At 56.5% G+C, this 17333-nt stretch overlaps 1 protein-coding gene across 1 annotated transcript in view; it reads left to right on the top strand.

The window, feature by feature from the left end:
• The window catches only part of ADAMTS17 (ADAM metallopeptidase with thrombospondin type 1 motif 17), a 90689-nt gene extending 74391 nt beyond the window's left edge, over nucleotides 1-16298 (top strand). The window contains exons 19-22 of the mRNA XM_070400340.1: nucleotides 1634-1838; nucleotides 5975-6127; nucleotides 12970-13147; nucleotides 14213-16298. Coding sequence (XP_070256441.1) covers nucleotides 1634-1838; nucleotides 5975-6127; nucleotides 12970-13147; nucleotides 14213-14385 — 709 coding nt within the window. The 3' untranslated portion in view covers nucleotides 14386-16298. The remainder of the gene's footprint in view (nucleotides 1-1633; nucleotides 1839-5974; nucleotides 6128-12969; nucleotides 13148-14212) is intronic.
• Nucleotides 16299-17333: the final 1035 nt, after the last annotated feature.

Genomic DNA, 17333 nt, shown 5'->3' with positions numbered 1-17333 from the left:
GAGCGAGGTGAGGACAGTCTTGGGGAAACAGTACCACCCAGGAGATCAACACGTCTTTGGCAGGAGGGGTTCAGGAGGCAAATGTGACCCGGCTTGTGTGGTTCAGTGGTTTAGCATCGACCTGTGAACCAGGAGGTCACGGTTTGATTCCCGGTCAGGGCACATGCCAGGGTTGTGGGCTCGATCCCCAGTAGGGGGCGTGCAGGAGGCAGCCAATCCATGATTCTCTCGCATCGTTGATGTTTCTATCTCTCTCCCTCTCCCTTCCTCTCTGAAACCAGTAAAAATATATTAAATAATAATAATAATAAAAGGTAGTCATGGGTGGGAGCAGGCAGAACTGCAAACTGCCTACTCGTAAAGCCGCGTGCCAGAGCCTCGCAGGGCGGGCGAGCTCGGAGCGCAGGCAGCCAGCTCCCCGGCTGGTCCCTCTGGGAGCCCCGTGCCTGCGCCTCCGAGCACTCAGGCCTGTCCAGCCCGTCCCCTCCACACACTTTCCCGAAGAGGCCGGGCTGGCTCGCTGGGCTCTGGGAACTCCCCTGGGAACCTTTCGCAGGCAGAGCCCTGAGAAATCCTGAGCATTTTCCTAGCCAGCGCGGGCCAGCCCGGGGCGGCGTGGCAGGGAGGTCTGCTGGCGCCGTTTCACCTGGAATCGCTGTGTGGGGCTGGGCAGCGGGGAGCGGGCGGGCGCCTGCTGGTGCTCGTTAAGCCCCTGTGTTCTCCACAGCAGCCGCGTGGTTTCGGACTGAGGGGTGCCTTTGGGGCTGGTCCCACTCACGCTTCAGTCTTGGGAGAACCACGCCACGTTACTCACCTGGAGCAGCTTTTTCTTTCTAATGGTCTGAAGACAAGATGCTTGGGACTCATCTGTGAAGGCGACCAAAAGATGAGCTAGCATGTGTGTGCACACGTGTACATGTGTGTGGGTGTATGCACGTGTGTGTGTGTGTGTGTGTGTGTGTGCGAGCGCAACAGGGGTGTGGGGACCAAAGCGAAGGAGGAAGCAATGCCTGAGGTGCCCATGTGACAAGCGCTGGTGCCCAGTAATGGCTTCTGTAGGCGAGAGCGAGAGGAAAATACACACATGGCACTTGGATGTCGGTTCAGGTCTGGCACAGCTGCCCCCCCTCCCCCCGAATGTGAAAGCGTGAAGTCCCAGACTGAAGGCATGGGGCTGAATTCCTCAGACCCGGCTGGGCCCACAGATGTAAGTTTGGAGTTCATGTCCGAAATGTTAAAATCAGGAGGTTGCCCAGCTGGTGTGGCTCAGTGGATAGAGTGTTGGCCTGTGGACTGAAGGGTTTCCGGTTCGATTCTGGTCAAGGGCGCGTCCCTCAGTTGCAGGCTTAGGCTCGATGTGTGGAGAGGCAGCCAATCGATGTGTCTCTCTCACATCGATGTCTCTCTCTCTCTCTCTGTCTCTCCCTCTCCCTTCCACTCTCTCTAAAAATCAATGGGAAAATATCCTCGGGTGAGAATTAACAAGGACAAAAGACAGAGTCCACGCAGAGCTCTCTGCTCTGCCTCCCTCCTGCGTCCCGCAGGCCCAGGCTCCATGGTCCGGGGGCAGGGCCCTCGGGGAGGCTGGCCTCTCTGCCCGGTCTCCTCTCACCGTCTCTCCTCCTCCTGGCAGGTGGGTGGCCGGCCCGTGGAGCCCCTGCTCAGCGACCTGCGAGAAGGGCGTCCAGCAGCGGGAGGTGACCTGCGTGCACCAGCTGCAGAACGGCACCCACGTCACCACGCGGCCCCTCTACTGCCAGGGCGCCCGGCCCGCGCCCGTGCAGAGCTGCGAGGGCCAGGACTGCCTGTCCATCTGGGAAGCGTCCGAGTGGTCACAGGTGGGTGCCGGGGCCGCCACCGGGGCCGCTGGCCCTTGTCCACAGGGACCTCCGCACGGTCCCTTTTCCTGCGTCGTGTTTGTGACACAGCTTCACGTGTCAGGGTCCTCGCCAGCCCCCCAAGCAACTCAGAGCTGTCTGGGCGCTCACATGGTCTTCACGTCCATCCGAGATAACAACGTGGCTAAAATACATGGGGGATGTGTTACTGATCATGGATAGTTGTTTTCTGATAATATATACCTCACTACTTTTAGGTCCCATTTCCTGTGAAAATTCTCATGTAGATATAGATGGATGGACACATGAACAGAGAGAGAGACAGATAAATAGACAGATAAGTAAATAGATACATAGAAAGATACATAGATAGATACATAGATAAATACATAGATACATAGATGGCTATCTATAATAATGAAAGCGTAATATGCAAATCGTCCAAACTGCTGAACAGTGGAGCCACCATCCAGATGACGATCTGGACGACACACTATGACACCCACTGGCTCCAGGCCAGCCAACGTGGGTGCGATGCGATTGGCCGGGGGCCCAGCCATCGCCCCATGATTGCCCCAAAGAGGGAGGCCCAGGCTACCTGGCCAGCGGCACTGCAGCGGGTACCCTGGGCCTCCCTCTGCAGGGGCAATTCATCGCGGAGCCCTGGCCGGGTGGGCGGGGCCTACCTCTTTGGGGCGATCGATTGCAGGGCTCTCAGACTGTGAGAGAGCACAGGCTGGGCTGAGGGATCCCCCCCCCCCCCCCCCAGTGTACAAAATTTGTGCACCGGGCCTCTAGTATAAATAGATACATGGATACATAGATGATACATAAACACATAGATAGATATGTAGGTATATAGATGCATAAATACATAGATAATAGGTATATAGTTACATAAAAAGATGCATAAATACATAGGTATATACATAGATACATAAATACATACATAGATAGATACATAGACATATAGATAGATACATAGGTAGATACAAAGATACATCCACAGATAGATACATGGATGTGCAGGCCTGCCTTTAATACCCTTGGGGCATATTTGAACTTCGTGTCAGACTGGGAAGGAGGTTTCGCAAGCTTCCCTTCAACCCTGAGGCAGGCTGTGCGTCCCAGCGGCCGGCGGCTGCTGGGAGGGACCGCGTTCACTGAGCTTGTCCAAGTCCTGCATCTCGTGCCATCACCACTTTGGAAAGGGGTCAATGAAGCCCTCGGTGTTTAACTCCGAAGGCTGCTCGTGCACATGGCGTTTTCTCTTCGGTAACAACATTCTTTGAGGCTTCACGATTTTGATTGTTTGGCGGCAAAACAGCAAAATCGCTGGAAAAAGGGCCAGCTTCCTCCGGGTCCCCCTTGAGATGTGTTCTAGGAAAGTCAGAGGGCTCCGTCCAAGACACTGTTCAGTGTGGAAAATATTTTTAAAGTTTCTTTCTATTGCCAAACAGTTGGAATTATTTAGAATAAGAAAGCATTCAGCCCATTCTTAATGAATGAAAAGTCTGCCCAGGGCTGTTCTAAAACGAAGCTTCCTTTTCAGACAGATTTTGACGTGTACACATTGAAGGACCTGCGTGTGGAACCTACCCTTTATGATATTTTAAGAAAAGAAGAGAATTTAAATTGTCTTAAAATATGTTTGTATTGATTTCAGAGCGAAAGGAGAGAGAGAGAGAGAGAGAAACATCCATGATGAGAGAGAATCATGGATCGGCTGCCTCCTGCACACCCCCTACTGGGGATTCAGCCCTCAACCCAGGCACGTGCCCTGAATGGGAATCAAACCATGACCTCCTGGTTCATAGGTCGACACTCAACCACTGAGCCATGCCGACCAGGCCAAGAGTTTTAAAATTTTGCTTGATTTTTTTTTATTAATATGGACTTAGGTTTGTAAGTTTAACATCCCAGGGACCTTTTTTTTTGGGGGGGGGGGGGGTGTATTTGTTGCAGGGGTAGGGGCAGGTAAGTAGTCTCTCTCCCCTCCCCCACCTCCCAGGAGCCATAGGGCCTTAATCACCTGGGTCTTGATCCAAACAAGATTTATATTTTAATCAGATCAAAACCATACATTTTCCATTCAGATTCTTTCTTATATGGAAGAAATAGACATGCTCTTTCCCGAAATACCCCAGCCTGACATTATCAGCTGTCAGCATCAGATTCAAGAGCACCATCTCGGGAGGCATGAGCCAGCGGAGACGAGATTTATAGAGGCATCTCCATCTCCGTCTCCATCCCTCCATGTGCCCCATCATGCCCGAGCCGCCTCCGGAAACCCTATCCGCACCCACCCATCTCCCAGGGCTCAGCCCAGGCTTGAGCTGAGTGCGTCTTTCTTTCTTCTTTTTTTTAAAAAATATATTTTATTAATTTTTTACAGAGAGGAAGAGAGAGGGACAGAGTTAGAAACATCAATGAGAGAGAAACATCAATCAGCTGCCTCCTGCACACCCCCTACTGGGGATATGCCTGCAACCAAGGTACATGCCCCTGACCAGAATCGAACCTGGGACCCCTCAGTCCGCAGGCTGACGCTCTATACACTGAGCCAAACCGGTTAGGGCTCTTACTTCTTTTTAAAAGTATTTTTTATTGATTTCAGAGAGGAAGGGAGAGGGGGAGAGACAGAGAGAAACATCGGTGATGAGAGAGAATCATCGACCGGCTGCCTCCTGCACGCCCCACACTGGAGATCGAGCCCGCAACCCGGGCATGTGCCCTGCCCAGGAATTGAACCATGACCTCCTGGTTCATAGGTCAGTGCTCAACCACTGAGCCACACCGGCAGGGCCCAAACGTATTTCTACCACGTTGCCCCGTGCCGAAGCCCCTCTGGCATTTCTTCCCCTGGAAACACTTGGGTTTAGATGGTTTATTGACAGGGTTGCCTGGTTCAGCCGGCCCTGCCGATCTTTTCACTAGCTGCTCTCCAACACTGTTAGAACGAGGCACAGATGTCGAGAAGGAAGAAAAGGGGGCTGGCCGTCTCCTGTCCTCAGCTCCCAGGCCCCATCCCTGGATCCGAGGCCAAGAGAGAAACTGCACATTGTCCCCAGGTCCCTTCCTCCCGAGGCAGCCCGGCCTGCAAGGGCCCAGGCGCCCAGCCAGCGGGCTGCTGCGCAGCCAGGCCACGGCAGGGGTTGGCCAAGAGACAGGCTGGACAGTCCGGGAAAGGGACGAGGAACGAGGAAGAGGGTCCAACAAAGCAGAGAGTCAGACAGAACTGGGGAGGAGGCCCGTGGTTGGAGAAGGATCCAGAGGCGGGGATGCGGGTGCCACGGAGGAGCCAGGAGTCAAATGGTGAGAACGGAGTTGAAATGATGGGGGGACCATGGCCGTTTGGAAGAGCAGGGGACCACCCCTCAGCACGGTCACCCAGGGCTCCCTGTGGGCAGAGCCCGCCTTAGCCTGACCCTGGCGTCCCCTGAATCCAGCCGCTCACCCCACAGGCAGGGTCACAAACACACATGCTCCCCGAGTGATGCCACGGCCCGTGGATTTCTGCTAAAACAAGCTGGTCTACCTCAGTCTCCAAAAGCAAAAGAAAAACAACCTCCTGGCACCTTCAGACAGAGAGCTAAACTGCATGCCTCAGAAAAATAAGGCTAGACAGCATCTGGGGGTAAATGTTAAGGACAGAAATGCAAAGAATAGCATGTGTCCTTTCTGTGCATTCTTGCAGAAGTCAGCTTTGTTGTAGCTGAAGAACATCACTGTTATTGTCCCCTTATTTCAGGTAAATAAAGCAAATATGAAAAAGGAAGTTAGGGCCCGGCCGGTGTGGCTCAGTGGTTGAGCGTTGACCTATGAACCAGAAGGTCACGGTTCAATTCCCGGTCAGGGCACATGCCCGGGTTGCAGGCTCAGTTCCCAGTGTGGGGCCTGCAGGAGGCAGGCGATCCATGCTTCTCTCCCATCGTTGATGTCTCTCTCCCTCTCCTTTCCTCTCTGAAATCAATAAAATATATTAAAAAACAAACGAACAAACAAAAGAAAAACAAGAAGCCTGGCCCCTGGTCCCTGCATCCTCGGCACCGGGCCTGGCCCTGGGGGGGGCCTCCCTGGGCGTGGGGGGGACTGGCATGGCGCTGCCCGGCCTCAGCACCAGCCGTGTTTTGCAGTGTTCCGCCAGCTGTGGCCACGGCACGCAGAAGCGCACCGTGACCTGCACCAACTCCCAAGGGAAGTGCGACGCGTCCACCCGGCCCCGCGCGGAGGAGGCATGCGAGGACTACTCCGGCTGCTACGCGTGGAGGACCGGGGACTGGTCCAAGGTGAGCCCGGCGCCCGCACTCCCGCCGCCCGGCCGCTGTCACCCAGGTGGGCCCTGCGTGACCAGGCAAACGCACTTTCTTTCCAAACCCGCCAGTGACCCCACGCCGTGCGCCATTTGAAAAGGACAGTCCCTTTTCCACCTCGAGCCCATGGCTTTTGACAATCCTGCCACAGAACTCTCACCAATGTTTTTATTTATTTGCTTATGTCTTTATTTTTTTATTGATTTCAGAGAGAGGAAGGGAGAGGAAGAGAGAGATAGAAACATCCATGATGAGAGAGAATCATGGATCGGCTGCCTCCTGCACGCCCCACACTGGGATCCAGCCTGCAACCCAGGCAAGTGCCCTGACGGGGAATTGAACCGTGACCTCCTGGCTCATAGGTCGATGCTCAACCACTGAGCCACACCGGCGGGCACTGTTTGTTTTCTGATCAGAACTCATACTGGTGGCAACTCGCCTCCGTGTCGCTGGGAGGGCCCCGTGGTGCCTGACGGGTCGCTGCGGACATAGAGGGGGCCTGGCCGACAGGCACAATGGCATCATCTGGAGGCCGATGTGCAGGTGTGGATGGGAACCAAGCGGCAGAGGCCACACGCAGTATGGAAGCGCGGGTCCCATGGCCACAGTGGCCGGCAGGAAGTAGGCTGAGGTGTGGGCAGCTCTGGTCTGGTGGCGCCTCGCTCTGATCCTCTACTGTGCCCTGCACCTCCCGCCCCAGGCCGGGCGGGCCCCTGTCCCTGGGGTGGAAGCTCAAGGAGGCTCTTACAGGGGTGCCGGGGATTTGAAACTCCTGGTGGCGAGGTCAGTTACCAAACTGGAGAGACGGGGAGAGCGCCCCCTGCAAGCTCCATGCTCCTGGCTCCCTGCTCGCCAACCAGAATCCAGGGCTCTGGGCAGACCAGCCTGCCCTCTGGGGTCACCCCAGCTCTCTGCTTCCCCAGCCGCCATGTCCCAACCAGAGTCTGCAACTCAGAGAGACCGGGGGTGGGGAGATGGCTGGATGTGGGGGGATGTATGTAGGTGGGTGTGTGTGGGGGGGGGCTAGGTTTGTGTGTGTGTGTGTGTGTGTGTGTGTGTGTGTGTGTGTAGGTGTGTGTGTTGGGGGACTGTATGTGTGTGTAGGTGTGTGTGGGGGTGTGCGTGGCTGTGTGTGTGGGGGGGGGTGTGGGGGGCTGTGTGTGGGGGGGTCTAAGATAGCATCTGCTGTCTCGGGCTGGAGCCGGGACAGGGGATTTTCGTTCTTGCTTAAACCTGCTGGCTCAGGTTCCAACAGCTTCCGAGGCTTGTGGCACTCATGCCAAGTCGGGGGGAATCTGTCACACATGCTTTTGACATTTTCCCAAGCAAGTGCCTTCCAGGCACAAACAGAAGAAGGAGTTACTGTAAGGGTATTCTCTCCCCCATCTCTCTCTCTCTCCCTCCCTCCCTCCCTCCTTCCCTCCCTCCCTCTCCTCCGCTCCCTCCCTTTCTTACCCCCTCTCTCCCTCTCCCTCTCTCCCCCTCCCTCCTCCCCTCTCCCCACCTCCCTTCCTTTCTCTTTCTCTCATTCATTGTTACCCAAACCTCCCCCAGGCAGACTGGCCCCTCAGAGAATGGCCCAGTGACCACATGGGGGTGACGCTGGGCAGTGAGGGTCCGCCTCGCATCCTGTCAGCCTCACCTAGTCCCCTGCTCCCCCAGAGCCCGGAACCCGGGCTCACACACGCACAGCTGTAACGTTCCTGCAGCGAGTCCCTCTTCCGAGATTTTTACAACCTCCTTTCGCTAATTCTCAAAACATCCCTCTGGGATCTGGAGTTCTTTATAGTCCTGACTTTACAGGCGGGAGAGACGGAGGAGAAGCCATGTCTTGCCCTAGTGGAGCCTGTCGTTAGGGTCTGGCCTCCGTGTGATGACAGAGACCTGGTCCCTCCCAGCTGGGGGGGAGGGGGGTGTGTGGCTGGGAGAAGTGGGAGCCTCAGGGAGGGCAGGCCCGGGTGGGAGGCCCCATCAAGCAGGCCCTGGAGCCTCACATTCCGCCCCCTGGGGCACCATTCATGCATTTGGTGCGTTTATTGTGCACCTACTATGCTCGAAGCCCTGCATGCCACAGTGGCTGTTCGTGTAAGGATTAGAGAGGACTGAGGCCTGGTCCTAGCTCACAGTAGGCAGGCAGAAGTTGGGCCCTGTAGCTATTATCATTATTTTTTCCCCCAAAATATGTTCTTATTGATTTCAGAGAGGGGAATGGAGAGGGAGAGAGAGAGAAAAACATCAATGATGAGAGAGAATCATGAGTCGGCTGCCTCCTGAACGCCCCCTGCTGGGGATCGAGCCAGCAACCCCAGGCATGTGCGCTGACCAGGAATCATACCATGACCTCCTGGTTCATAGATCGATGGTCAACCACTGAACCACGCTGGCAAGGGCAACAGTTATTTTATTTCAATGCTAGAGGCCCGGTGCACGAAATTTGTGCACTGGTAGGGTCCCTAGGCATGGCCAGCGATCGGGGCAGATTGGAGCCTTCCTTCCGGCTGTTGGCCAGGGCCTGCCTTCCTTCTATGCTGCCACCTGGTAGTCAGCACACGTCGAACCCCTGAGGGGACACTGCATATTAGCCTTTCATATATAGGTTGCTTTTCCTATGGAGTTCACACCCAAATGTCTTTGGCGCCCCCTCCCGGCTGGGGGAGGGTCCCTGGGAGGGGTGGCAGGTCACCAGGCCCTGTGTGCTGGGGAGGGAGCAGGAGGGGCTGGCACAGCCTCCAAGCCCCAGGCAAGGAGCTGTTGGGTGGATTGAGGGCCTCTCCCTTGCCGCTCAGTTTCCGGTGTCTGGGGAGCCCCATGAAATGTTCGTGTAACGAGCGACTTGAGAAAACCACCCAGCAGGGAAGGAGGGCTTCAGACAAGACCAGATCCGTTCCTTCGTCTTTTATAGATCCGTTTGCTTGCGTTTGAAAAGCCTGAAAAATGGCTTCCCTCCTGTGCTTGGTGCTAATCCTATGCCATCAGGCCGCACGGGTGGGCGGCCTCCTCGCTGTTCAGTTAAAGCCAAGGCCGGTGGGATGGGGTGCGGGGGGCGGGGAGGGGGAGGACGGAGATGGAATTCCTTGCCTGCGTCTCTGTCGTCCTTACTGTGGGGAGCTCAGGTGACAGGAGGAGGCCGTGCAAAAGCGAGCCACATACCTGTCTGGAATCATGTGTCACCAGGGCCATCTCGGCCTCTGTGCCCCGGAGGTCACCTGGCTGAGCCGCCAGGTCAGTAGGTCAGTGCCGGCTGGTCAGTGCCTGCAGAGGCCGGGCCCGGCCACCTGGGGGTGCTGAGCAACAGGCCAGGGACTCCCTGTCAGCCCTGCCTTCCGCCGATGTTAGTAATAATAGCGCTGCTGGCCCAGCTGGTGTGGCTCAGTGGACAGAGCATCAGTCTGCGGAGTGAAGGTCCCAGATTTCATTCTGGTCAAGGGCACATGCCCGGGTTGCAGGCTCCATCCCCAGTAGGCGGGGTGCAGGAGGCAGCCAGTCACCTCCTGTACGCCCCACACTGGGCATCGAGTCTGCAACCCGGGCATGTGTCCTGACCAGGAATTGAACCTGGTTTGTAGGTGGAAGCTAAGTCTTACGACAGGTCTTGATGGTTTCTGGGCAGAGACCTTGTCAATGTTGCACTTGGCTTTACTAGGCCCACAGGATGGAGGCCTCGCCTGGTTTCTCACAGGCCTCATAACCACACCCGCACAAGACAGGGAAACCCTTGCTGGCGCTCCCGGCAGGGAAGTGACTCAGCCAGGCCACTGCCCGGCTGGCAGGGCCCAGCTTCCTGGTGACAGGGGGGCACCATGGGAGCGAGGCAAGCATACTGCGGCGACTTCTTTGTCAGCCGGTGCAGTCTCCTAGGGACTTAGAAACCCAGCTGCCACCTGCCCCATATCCCTCCAAGAAGGACCTACGAAGATACCTAGCTCTTGCCCAGACGGTGTGGCTCAGTGGTTGAGCATCAACCTCTGAACCAGCAGGTCACCCTCCAATTCCAGGTGAGGGCTCCATCCCCAGAAGGGGGCGTGTGGGAGGCAGCTGATCCATGATTCTCAACATGGATGTTTTTATCTCTCCTTTCCCTTTCCCTCTAAATCAATAAACTTTTTCTTTTTAAGCCGTAGCTGGTCTGGCTCAGTGGATAGAGCTTCAGCCCACAGACTGAAGGGTCTCAGGTTCGATTCGAGTCCAGGGCACATGCCTGGGTTGCAGGCTCCATCCCTGGCCCTGGTCTGGGCACATGCAGGAGGCAACCAGTCGATGTGTCTCTCTCACTTCGATGTTTCTCTCTCTCTCTGCCCCTCCTCCCTCCCTCCCTTCCATTCTCTCTAAAAATCACTGGAAAAGTATCCTTGGGGGAGGACCAACAGCAACAGACAACCTTGCTCTTCCTCTGGGCATGTCTCGTGCAGCAGATGGTGCCGGGCCCCGGGTCCGAGTCCAGATCTGATGAGAAAAGGGAGGACATTGGCGCTGCTGGGTCCCTGTCTCTCCTCATTGGTCTTGTTCGTGCCGAATGGTCACAGAAACAGGCCCTCAAGCACATGGAAACCCCGCTTTCTCAGGCAGCAGGGTTTTAATTTTATTTTATGACCAATTTAGACATAAAGGTCTTTAATAGCATAGGGGGGCTCGTCAAACGCCAGCTGAAAACCCGTCACTCATTCACGAAGTTCCGCGTTCACAATTAAAGCCACAGGTTTCTATTAGAAATAATGCCGTGTCCGGTCTCACGGGCACGGTAACGTTGGGCCGGATAGCACTGCCGCTCGTGCGGGGTCAGGGGTCAGAACCAGTGGGAGAGCAGCGCTTCCGTAAGGGGCAGCCTGACCATGGCGGTGTCTGCCTGTGCCCTCATCACCCCCCTTCCTGTGCCGCTGTTCCGTTCGCCAGGCTGTGCCCGGGCACTGCCAGCTGAGCCCACGGAGCGCCACCTGTTTTTGAATGTGTTTGTGCTGCTGTCTTTGGCGATTCACTCATAGGCCATGGCATAACCTTGCACTGCACTGGCATCAGATGGTCCATGTTGGATAGGGTTGCACCCATTGGCATAGCCTTGCACTGCGTTAGCATCAGATGGTCCATGTTGGATAGGATTGCACCCATTGGCATAGCCTTGCACTGCACTGTCATCAGATGGTCCATGTTGGATAGGGTTGCACCCATTGGCATAGCCTTGCACTGCGTTAGCATCAGATGGTCCATGTTGGATAGGATTGCACCCGTTGGCATAGCCTTGCACTACATTGGCATCAGATGGTCCATGTTGGATAGGGTTGCACCCATTGGCATAGCCTTGCACTGCGTTAGCATCAGATGGTCCATGTTGGATAGGATTGCACCCGTTGGCATAGCCTTGCACTACATTGGCATCAGATGGTCCACGTTGGATAGGATTGCACCCGTTGGCATAGCCTTGCACTGCACTGGCATCAGATGGTCCACGTTGGATAGGATTGCACCCGTTGGCATAGCCTTGCACTGCGTTAGCATCAGATGGTCCATGTTGGATAGGATTGCACCCGTTGGCATAGCCTTGCACTACATTGGCATCAGATGGTCCACGTTGGATAGGATTGCACCCGTTGGCATAGCCTTGCACTGCGTTAGCATCAGATGGTCCATGTTGGATAGGATTGCACCCGTTGGCATAGCCTTGCACTACATTGGCATCAGATGGTCCACGTTGGATAGGATTGCACCCGTTGGCATAGCCTTGCACTGCACTGGCATCAGATGGTCCACGTTGGATAGGATTGCACCCGTTGGCATAGCCTTGCACTGCGTTAGCATCAGATGGTCCATGTTGGATAGGATTGCACCCGTTGGCATAGCCTTGCACTACATTGGCATCAGATGGTCCACGTTGGATAGGATTGCACCCGTTGGCATAGCCTTGCACTGCGTTAGCATCAGATGGTCCATGTTGGATAGGATTGCACCCGTTGGCATAGCCTTGCACTACATTGGCATCAGATGGTCCATGTTGGATAGGATTGCACCCATTGGCATAACTTTGCACCCGTTGGCATGGCTTTGCTCTGTTGTCATGACTTTGCCCCGTGTTGGCGCGACTGCTCCGTGTTGCTATGACTGGACGTTGGCACGACTGTGTTCTGTGTTCACAGGATTTCGCTTTGCATCAGGCCCTGGGCCAGGGATGGGATGTGGCACAGGGCGCACAGCGGGGCCTAGGCTCCTGAAGGCGGCCCCTCTGGGTTAAGCAGGGCCGGGCTACGGAGGGGTCTCGGGCGGGCGGGGGGGGTCCGCTTTTTTTGTGACTCGAAAAGACGGGGCCCTCCACAGCACTGTGGTCTCTGTGCCCCTTTATTCCTCTAAAGTGGAAAAAAACAACAACAAAAAAACAAACTTGGCTGCGTGGCTTAGTGGTTGAGCGTCCACCTAGGAACCAGGAGGTCACGGTTCAATTCCCAGTCAGGGCACAGGCCCGGGTTGTGGGCTCCATCCCTGTGTGGGGCGTGCAGGAGGCAGCCGATCCATGATTCTCTCTCAGTATCGATGTTTCTCTCTCTCGCTCTCCCTCTCCCTTCCTCTCTGAAATCAATAAAAATATTTACTTAAAAAAAGAAAAAACAAAACCCCATGATCCTGCTTGTCCATCTAGAAGTAGAGGTACCCACCTGGCGCACACAGCCCTGGGGAGCAGAGGGCGCCCACTTGGGTGCCTCGGTGCTTGTGCCTGGTGCCGCCTGGGGGCAGGCCTGCCGGGAAGAGACGGGAGGCAGGTGGTCCAGATGCCACCTGGCCCCTCCCGGCGCCCAGCCCAGCGCGGCTGCTCAGGCTGCCCTGTCCCCCCGCAGTGCTCCTCCACCTGCGGGAAGGGCCTGCAGTCCCGCGTGGTGCAGTGCATGCACAAGGTCACCGGGCGCCATGGCAACGAGTGCCCCACCCTCTCGAAGCCCGCGGCCTACAGGCAGTGCCACCAGGAGGTCTGCAACGACAAGATCAATGTGAACACCATCACCTCCCCGCGCCTCGGTGAGTGCCCTGTCCCCACCCCCACCCCCCACCAACGAGTCCCAACGTGGGTCACCCCTGTAGCAGATCAGAGGTGGGATTCCAGTCCTTGTCATGAGAAAGCCGTTGGCTAACTTCCGTCTCAAACACAGTGTCCCACTGACCCCCCTGCCCACCCCTGGGGAACACGAGGGGATCCCTCCAAATGTTTTAGGGTTCCTAGGTGGGGCGGGGCAAAGGGAGGTGGTGGGGGCGCCGTTCATGAATCCTTGGGGACGTCGCACGGGATGTTCCTCAAGCCGAGCTCGAGAAGACGGGAGAGGTATTAGCGGGTTTGGTCTTTCGTTCAATGGGGACCTTCTGTGTGAGCAGCTTGGCCCCATGGGCTCCCAACTCGGCCGTTAGCGGGCATGGCCCAGGCCAGCAGGGGTGCAGGGCGAGAAACACTGAACACTGATCCACTGGCGCCCAAATAGACATCCCCAGGGAATATGTCCCACCTACAGCCCTTTCCCCGACGCTTGGAATGCACCGGAATGAAGGGCGTTTCTCTGTAGCTGCACTGGGTGGGGGAGGGTGAGTGAACTTATGGAAGTGCACCCCGGGCTGTTGTATGCACCAGCCCCACGGAGTCCCCCAGGGATGTCCCTCAGGCAGGGCCTCCTCTCTGCAGAACCATGACCCTTGTTTGCGCTGTGACCTTGAGCTGTGTGGGCCCTTTGATCTTCAGCGCCCCATGCCCTCGTGTTTCATAAGTGCCCATAGTGACAAGGTCTCCGCCACAAAATACAGTAAGCGCCACTTAGCTCAGAAGCAGGGTGGGCAGTGCCCCCATCCCAAGGAGGCGGCCAGGCCACCAGACTCTGCCACGTGGTCAATTGGACACAGGGGTGCGTCCCCTGTAGAAGAAAGCAGCAGCCAGTGTCCCCAGCAGGGGACATACCTCCTCAGTCGCCACCAGGCTCCATGGGGCAACAGTAAGGGCGGCCCAGTGTGGGCCGGGCCGCGGGCCACCTCCAGGCGTGTGTCACAGTGACCCCCTGCCCTCCGTAACCCCCAGGCTTTCTCTCTCCGCTGTCCCCGTAGCTGCCCTGACCTACAAATGCACGCGGGACCAGTGGACCGTGTACTGTCGGGTCATCCGGGAAAAGAACCTGTGCCAGGACATGCGGTGGTACCAGCGCTGCTGCCAGACGTGCAGGGACTTCTACGCCAACAAGATGCGCCGGCCGCTGCCCCCGCCCTCACCAAGCTCATGACACGCGCTCCCGCAGTCCCGCCACACTCCAGGGCCAGCTGAACACCCACCCATCTGAGGGCACAGCAGTCCTGCAGCCAGGATCCTCCAAAGCACAGCGCCCCTCCCCCACAGGCCGTCCCAAGAATCCAGTCCCCGTAGAACTCGTGTGGACTTGACCTTTGCCCTTGGTGCTTTTATACTTAATATATTGTTCAGAGCCACTGGATGGCTTTCTGCAGTAAGGGGAAGATAGGCCTGAGCCACAGAATCGGCACAGTCTCGAAGGTCCCCTGGACCTCAACGGGGGCACCTCTGACAACCGACAGCAGAGCAAGACGTCATTGGCCGCCTCTGCCTCTGCCTCGGCTTCCTTCCGACGTCCGAATTCCCGGTGCTTCGTGTATCACGGGGTGGAGTAGCCCAAACGAGACCGTGGACATGAAATCGGGCTTCATTCTGAAAGGCAGCGGCACCCTGGATGGAAGAACAGATGCCGGCGGCCTCTCCGGAGGGGCTTCGTGACAACACAGGAACTTTGCTGTCCGCCCAGCGCTGAGAGCAGGTTCTCTGGACCCTGGGCCTGGCCTGGAGGACTTCCCTGTGCAAGGCTGGATCTGCGTGAACCAATGGGAGACCGGGGCCACGTCGAATTGCATCAGCTGTGTTGGGGAGAAGATTCTGGAAGGGTTTAGGTTTGGGGAGGTGCTTAATTGTCAGATCTCTGCTGTCCACCCAGGGAAATGGAAGACCCTCTCTTCCAGGTGCTGTGAGCAGCTCTGGGATCGCTTCCTGGCAGACTGGGGAGCCCAGGACAGCCTTGTCAGGGTCGTGGGGGCTCCTCTCTGCCTTCTGGAGCCCTCTACTCTACTTTCTGGTGGGGGAGCCCTCTATTCTAGCCAGGACTTCATAAATTTGGCACCTTGTGGATGACTTCCCAGTGACCTTGGTCATCTGCCTGAAGTTGATTATCTCCAGAACCTCAGAAGATTCAAGCTCAAGCCTGGCCACTTCGTCTATCACGGGCAGGTTTCCTCCAGGGGACGCTCCACCTAGTGGGCCAGGATCCGTGGAGGAGAGCTGCCTGGCCGGGACCAGGGACCACTGCCCGGCCATCCAGCCTTCCTGTAGCGCAGACCTTGTCATGTCCCTGTTGACCATCTTCCCAGGGGCAAGAAGGACACTCAGAAAAGCATGAAGAGGGTCTTTCCCACCTTCAGTCTCTTCGCCCCTCAAAACAGAGCTGTGCCCTCTCTGGAGCCTGGGGAGGTGACCCCTCTGAGGGCACAGATGAGTCCTGACGACAGGGCGCAACAGTCCTGCAGCCAGGATCCTCCAACCCACAGCACTGCTCTCGCACAGGCCGCTCACAGCTCACCTCCCGGGAGCTGGGAGGAAGGGACCCCAGCCTGGGAACGGGCCCTGGATGCCAAGATGTCCGTTTCCCTGGCCAGCGTGGTGGCAGTTGGATGGGTGCTCATGTTCAAGGACTTTGCCATGAAGACCCCACCATCTCCTCCGTTGCCCCAGAGGATGTGCATGGGGTCTTCTCCGGGTGCTTTTTCACTTATTGGCGCTGTGTCTGTGATCTGTGTTTGTGTTGTGGATGTCACGACTTTCAGGTCCGCTTCAATCACAATGACAAACAACACATCCCTCTGCTCTCTCAAGCCTGCTCCAGGGATGGGGAAGTGGAGGGGGTTGGCCGGGACTTGATGCAGCCCCTTGGCCGCTGCCCCTACCCCCAACCCCTGGAATCAGTGAGGAGTGGAGAGCCCTCCTTTGGTGCTCAGTGCCCGGTGCTCTGCGGAGAGAAGGGACAGACTGCCAGGATGGGGCTGCCCGTCCTCTAATGTCACCCTCCCCCCCGGCTCTTGTACCCACAAAGTTCTTAAATCTGGGGGCACTAGGATTTCGTTTTTCCTCAGCCCCAAATGTTCTGTAGTTCATCACAGATGGACAGAGCCGGGGGTGGGGTGGGGCGGGGGACAGAGAGGTTGGCGGGGGGAGGCCAGCTAAGGAAGCCGGGCAGCTTAGCTTGCACGCCTGCATGGGTCTCGGCCTGGGCTCCTAGCTGAGCCCTTTCCCTGTCGCCTCTGTGTCAACTGCGCGCCCCTGGCAAGGGCCCCACACCCTCAGAGTGCAAGCGGCCGATTCGGTTATTAAGAAACACCCCATTGCTTCCCTAAAATGCTCCTTTCGCTCGCGTGGGCGCTGGCGATCTGAAACTCACCAGCAATGCCTGACCTCGGTGCAGCCGTCACCCCACTTTGTTCAGAAGACACGGACACCCCGTGATGGCCACAGCGGCAGTGGCGTGTCTTTATGGGCAACGACACCCTGTACTGTCATTCAAGTGCTGTCCCTACGTGGTCGCACACATGCGTGGCTAACTACCGTCTTAGGATCTTGTGGTGCTATTTGTTTAAAATATATTTTTATTGATTTCAGAGAGGGAGGGAGGGAGAGGGGGGAGAGAGATAGAAGCATCAATGGTGAGAGAGAATCATTGATTGGCCTCCTGCACGCCCCTTACTGGGGATCGAGCCTGACCAGGAATCGAACCGTGACCTCCTGGTTCATGGGTTGAATCTCAACCACTGAGCCACACCAGCCGGGCTCATGGTGCTGTTTTCATCGGTGCAAATGCAACCCTCTCGGCTGACCATGGCTTGGCCATCTCTACCCACAGGGCACGATCTCAGTGGCAGTAATACCATGTCTTGTTCTCTCCGGAGTCAAATGTATATAGTTCCCATTAGTTAACTCACTTTGCGTACTGTCCCCGGGTTATTCTGTGTGACTTTTTTGGTGCTGGTTTTCGAAAGAAGAAGAAGTGGAGAAAAAAACAAAAAAGAAATACAATAGAAGATACACATTGGACACCACTGTACATGAAAGATTGATCATTTCATTGGAAGCGAGCTGAATATGTTCAATAAAGTGTTTTTCCTGTAACAGTCGTGAGCT

Source organism: Myotis yumanensis, unplaced genomic scaffold, assembly GCF_028538775.1.
Source record: "Myotis yumanensis isolate MYYU_CA2020_CCGP unplaced genomic scaffold, mMyoYum1.0.hap1 SCAF_20, whole genome shotgun sequence".
Taxonomy (NCBI): Eukaryota; Metazoa; Chordata; class Mammalia; order Chiroptera; family Vespertilionidae; genus Myotis; species Myotis yumanensis.
The sequence above is the reverse complement of the archived record's forward strand: the minus strand, read 5'-3'. Positions and strand labels throughout refer to the sequence as shown.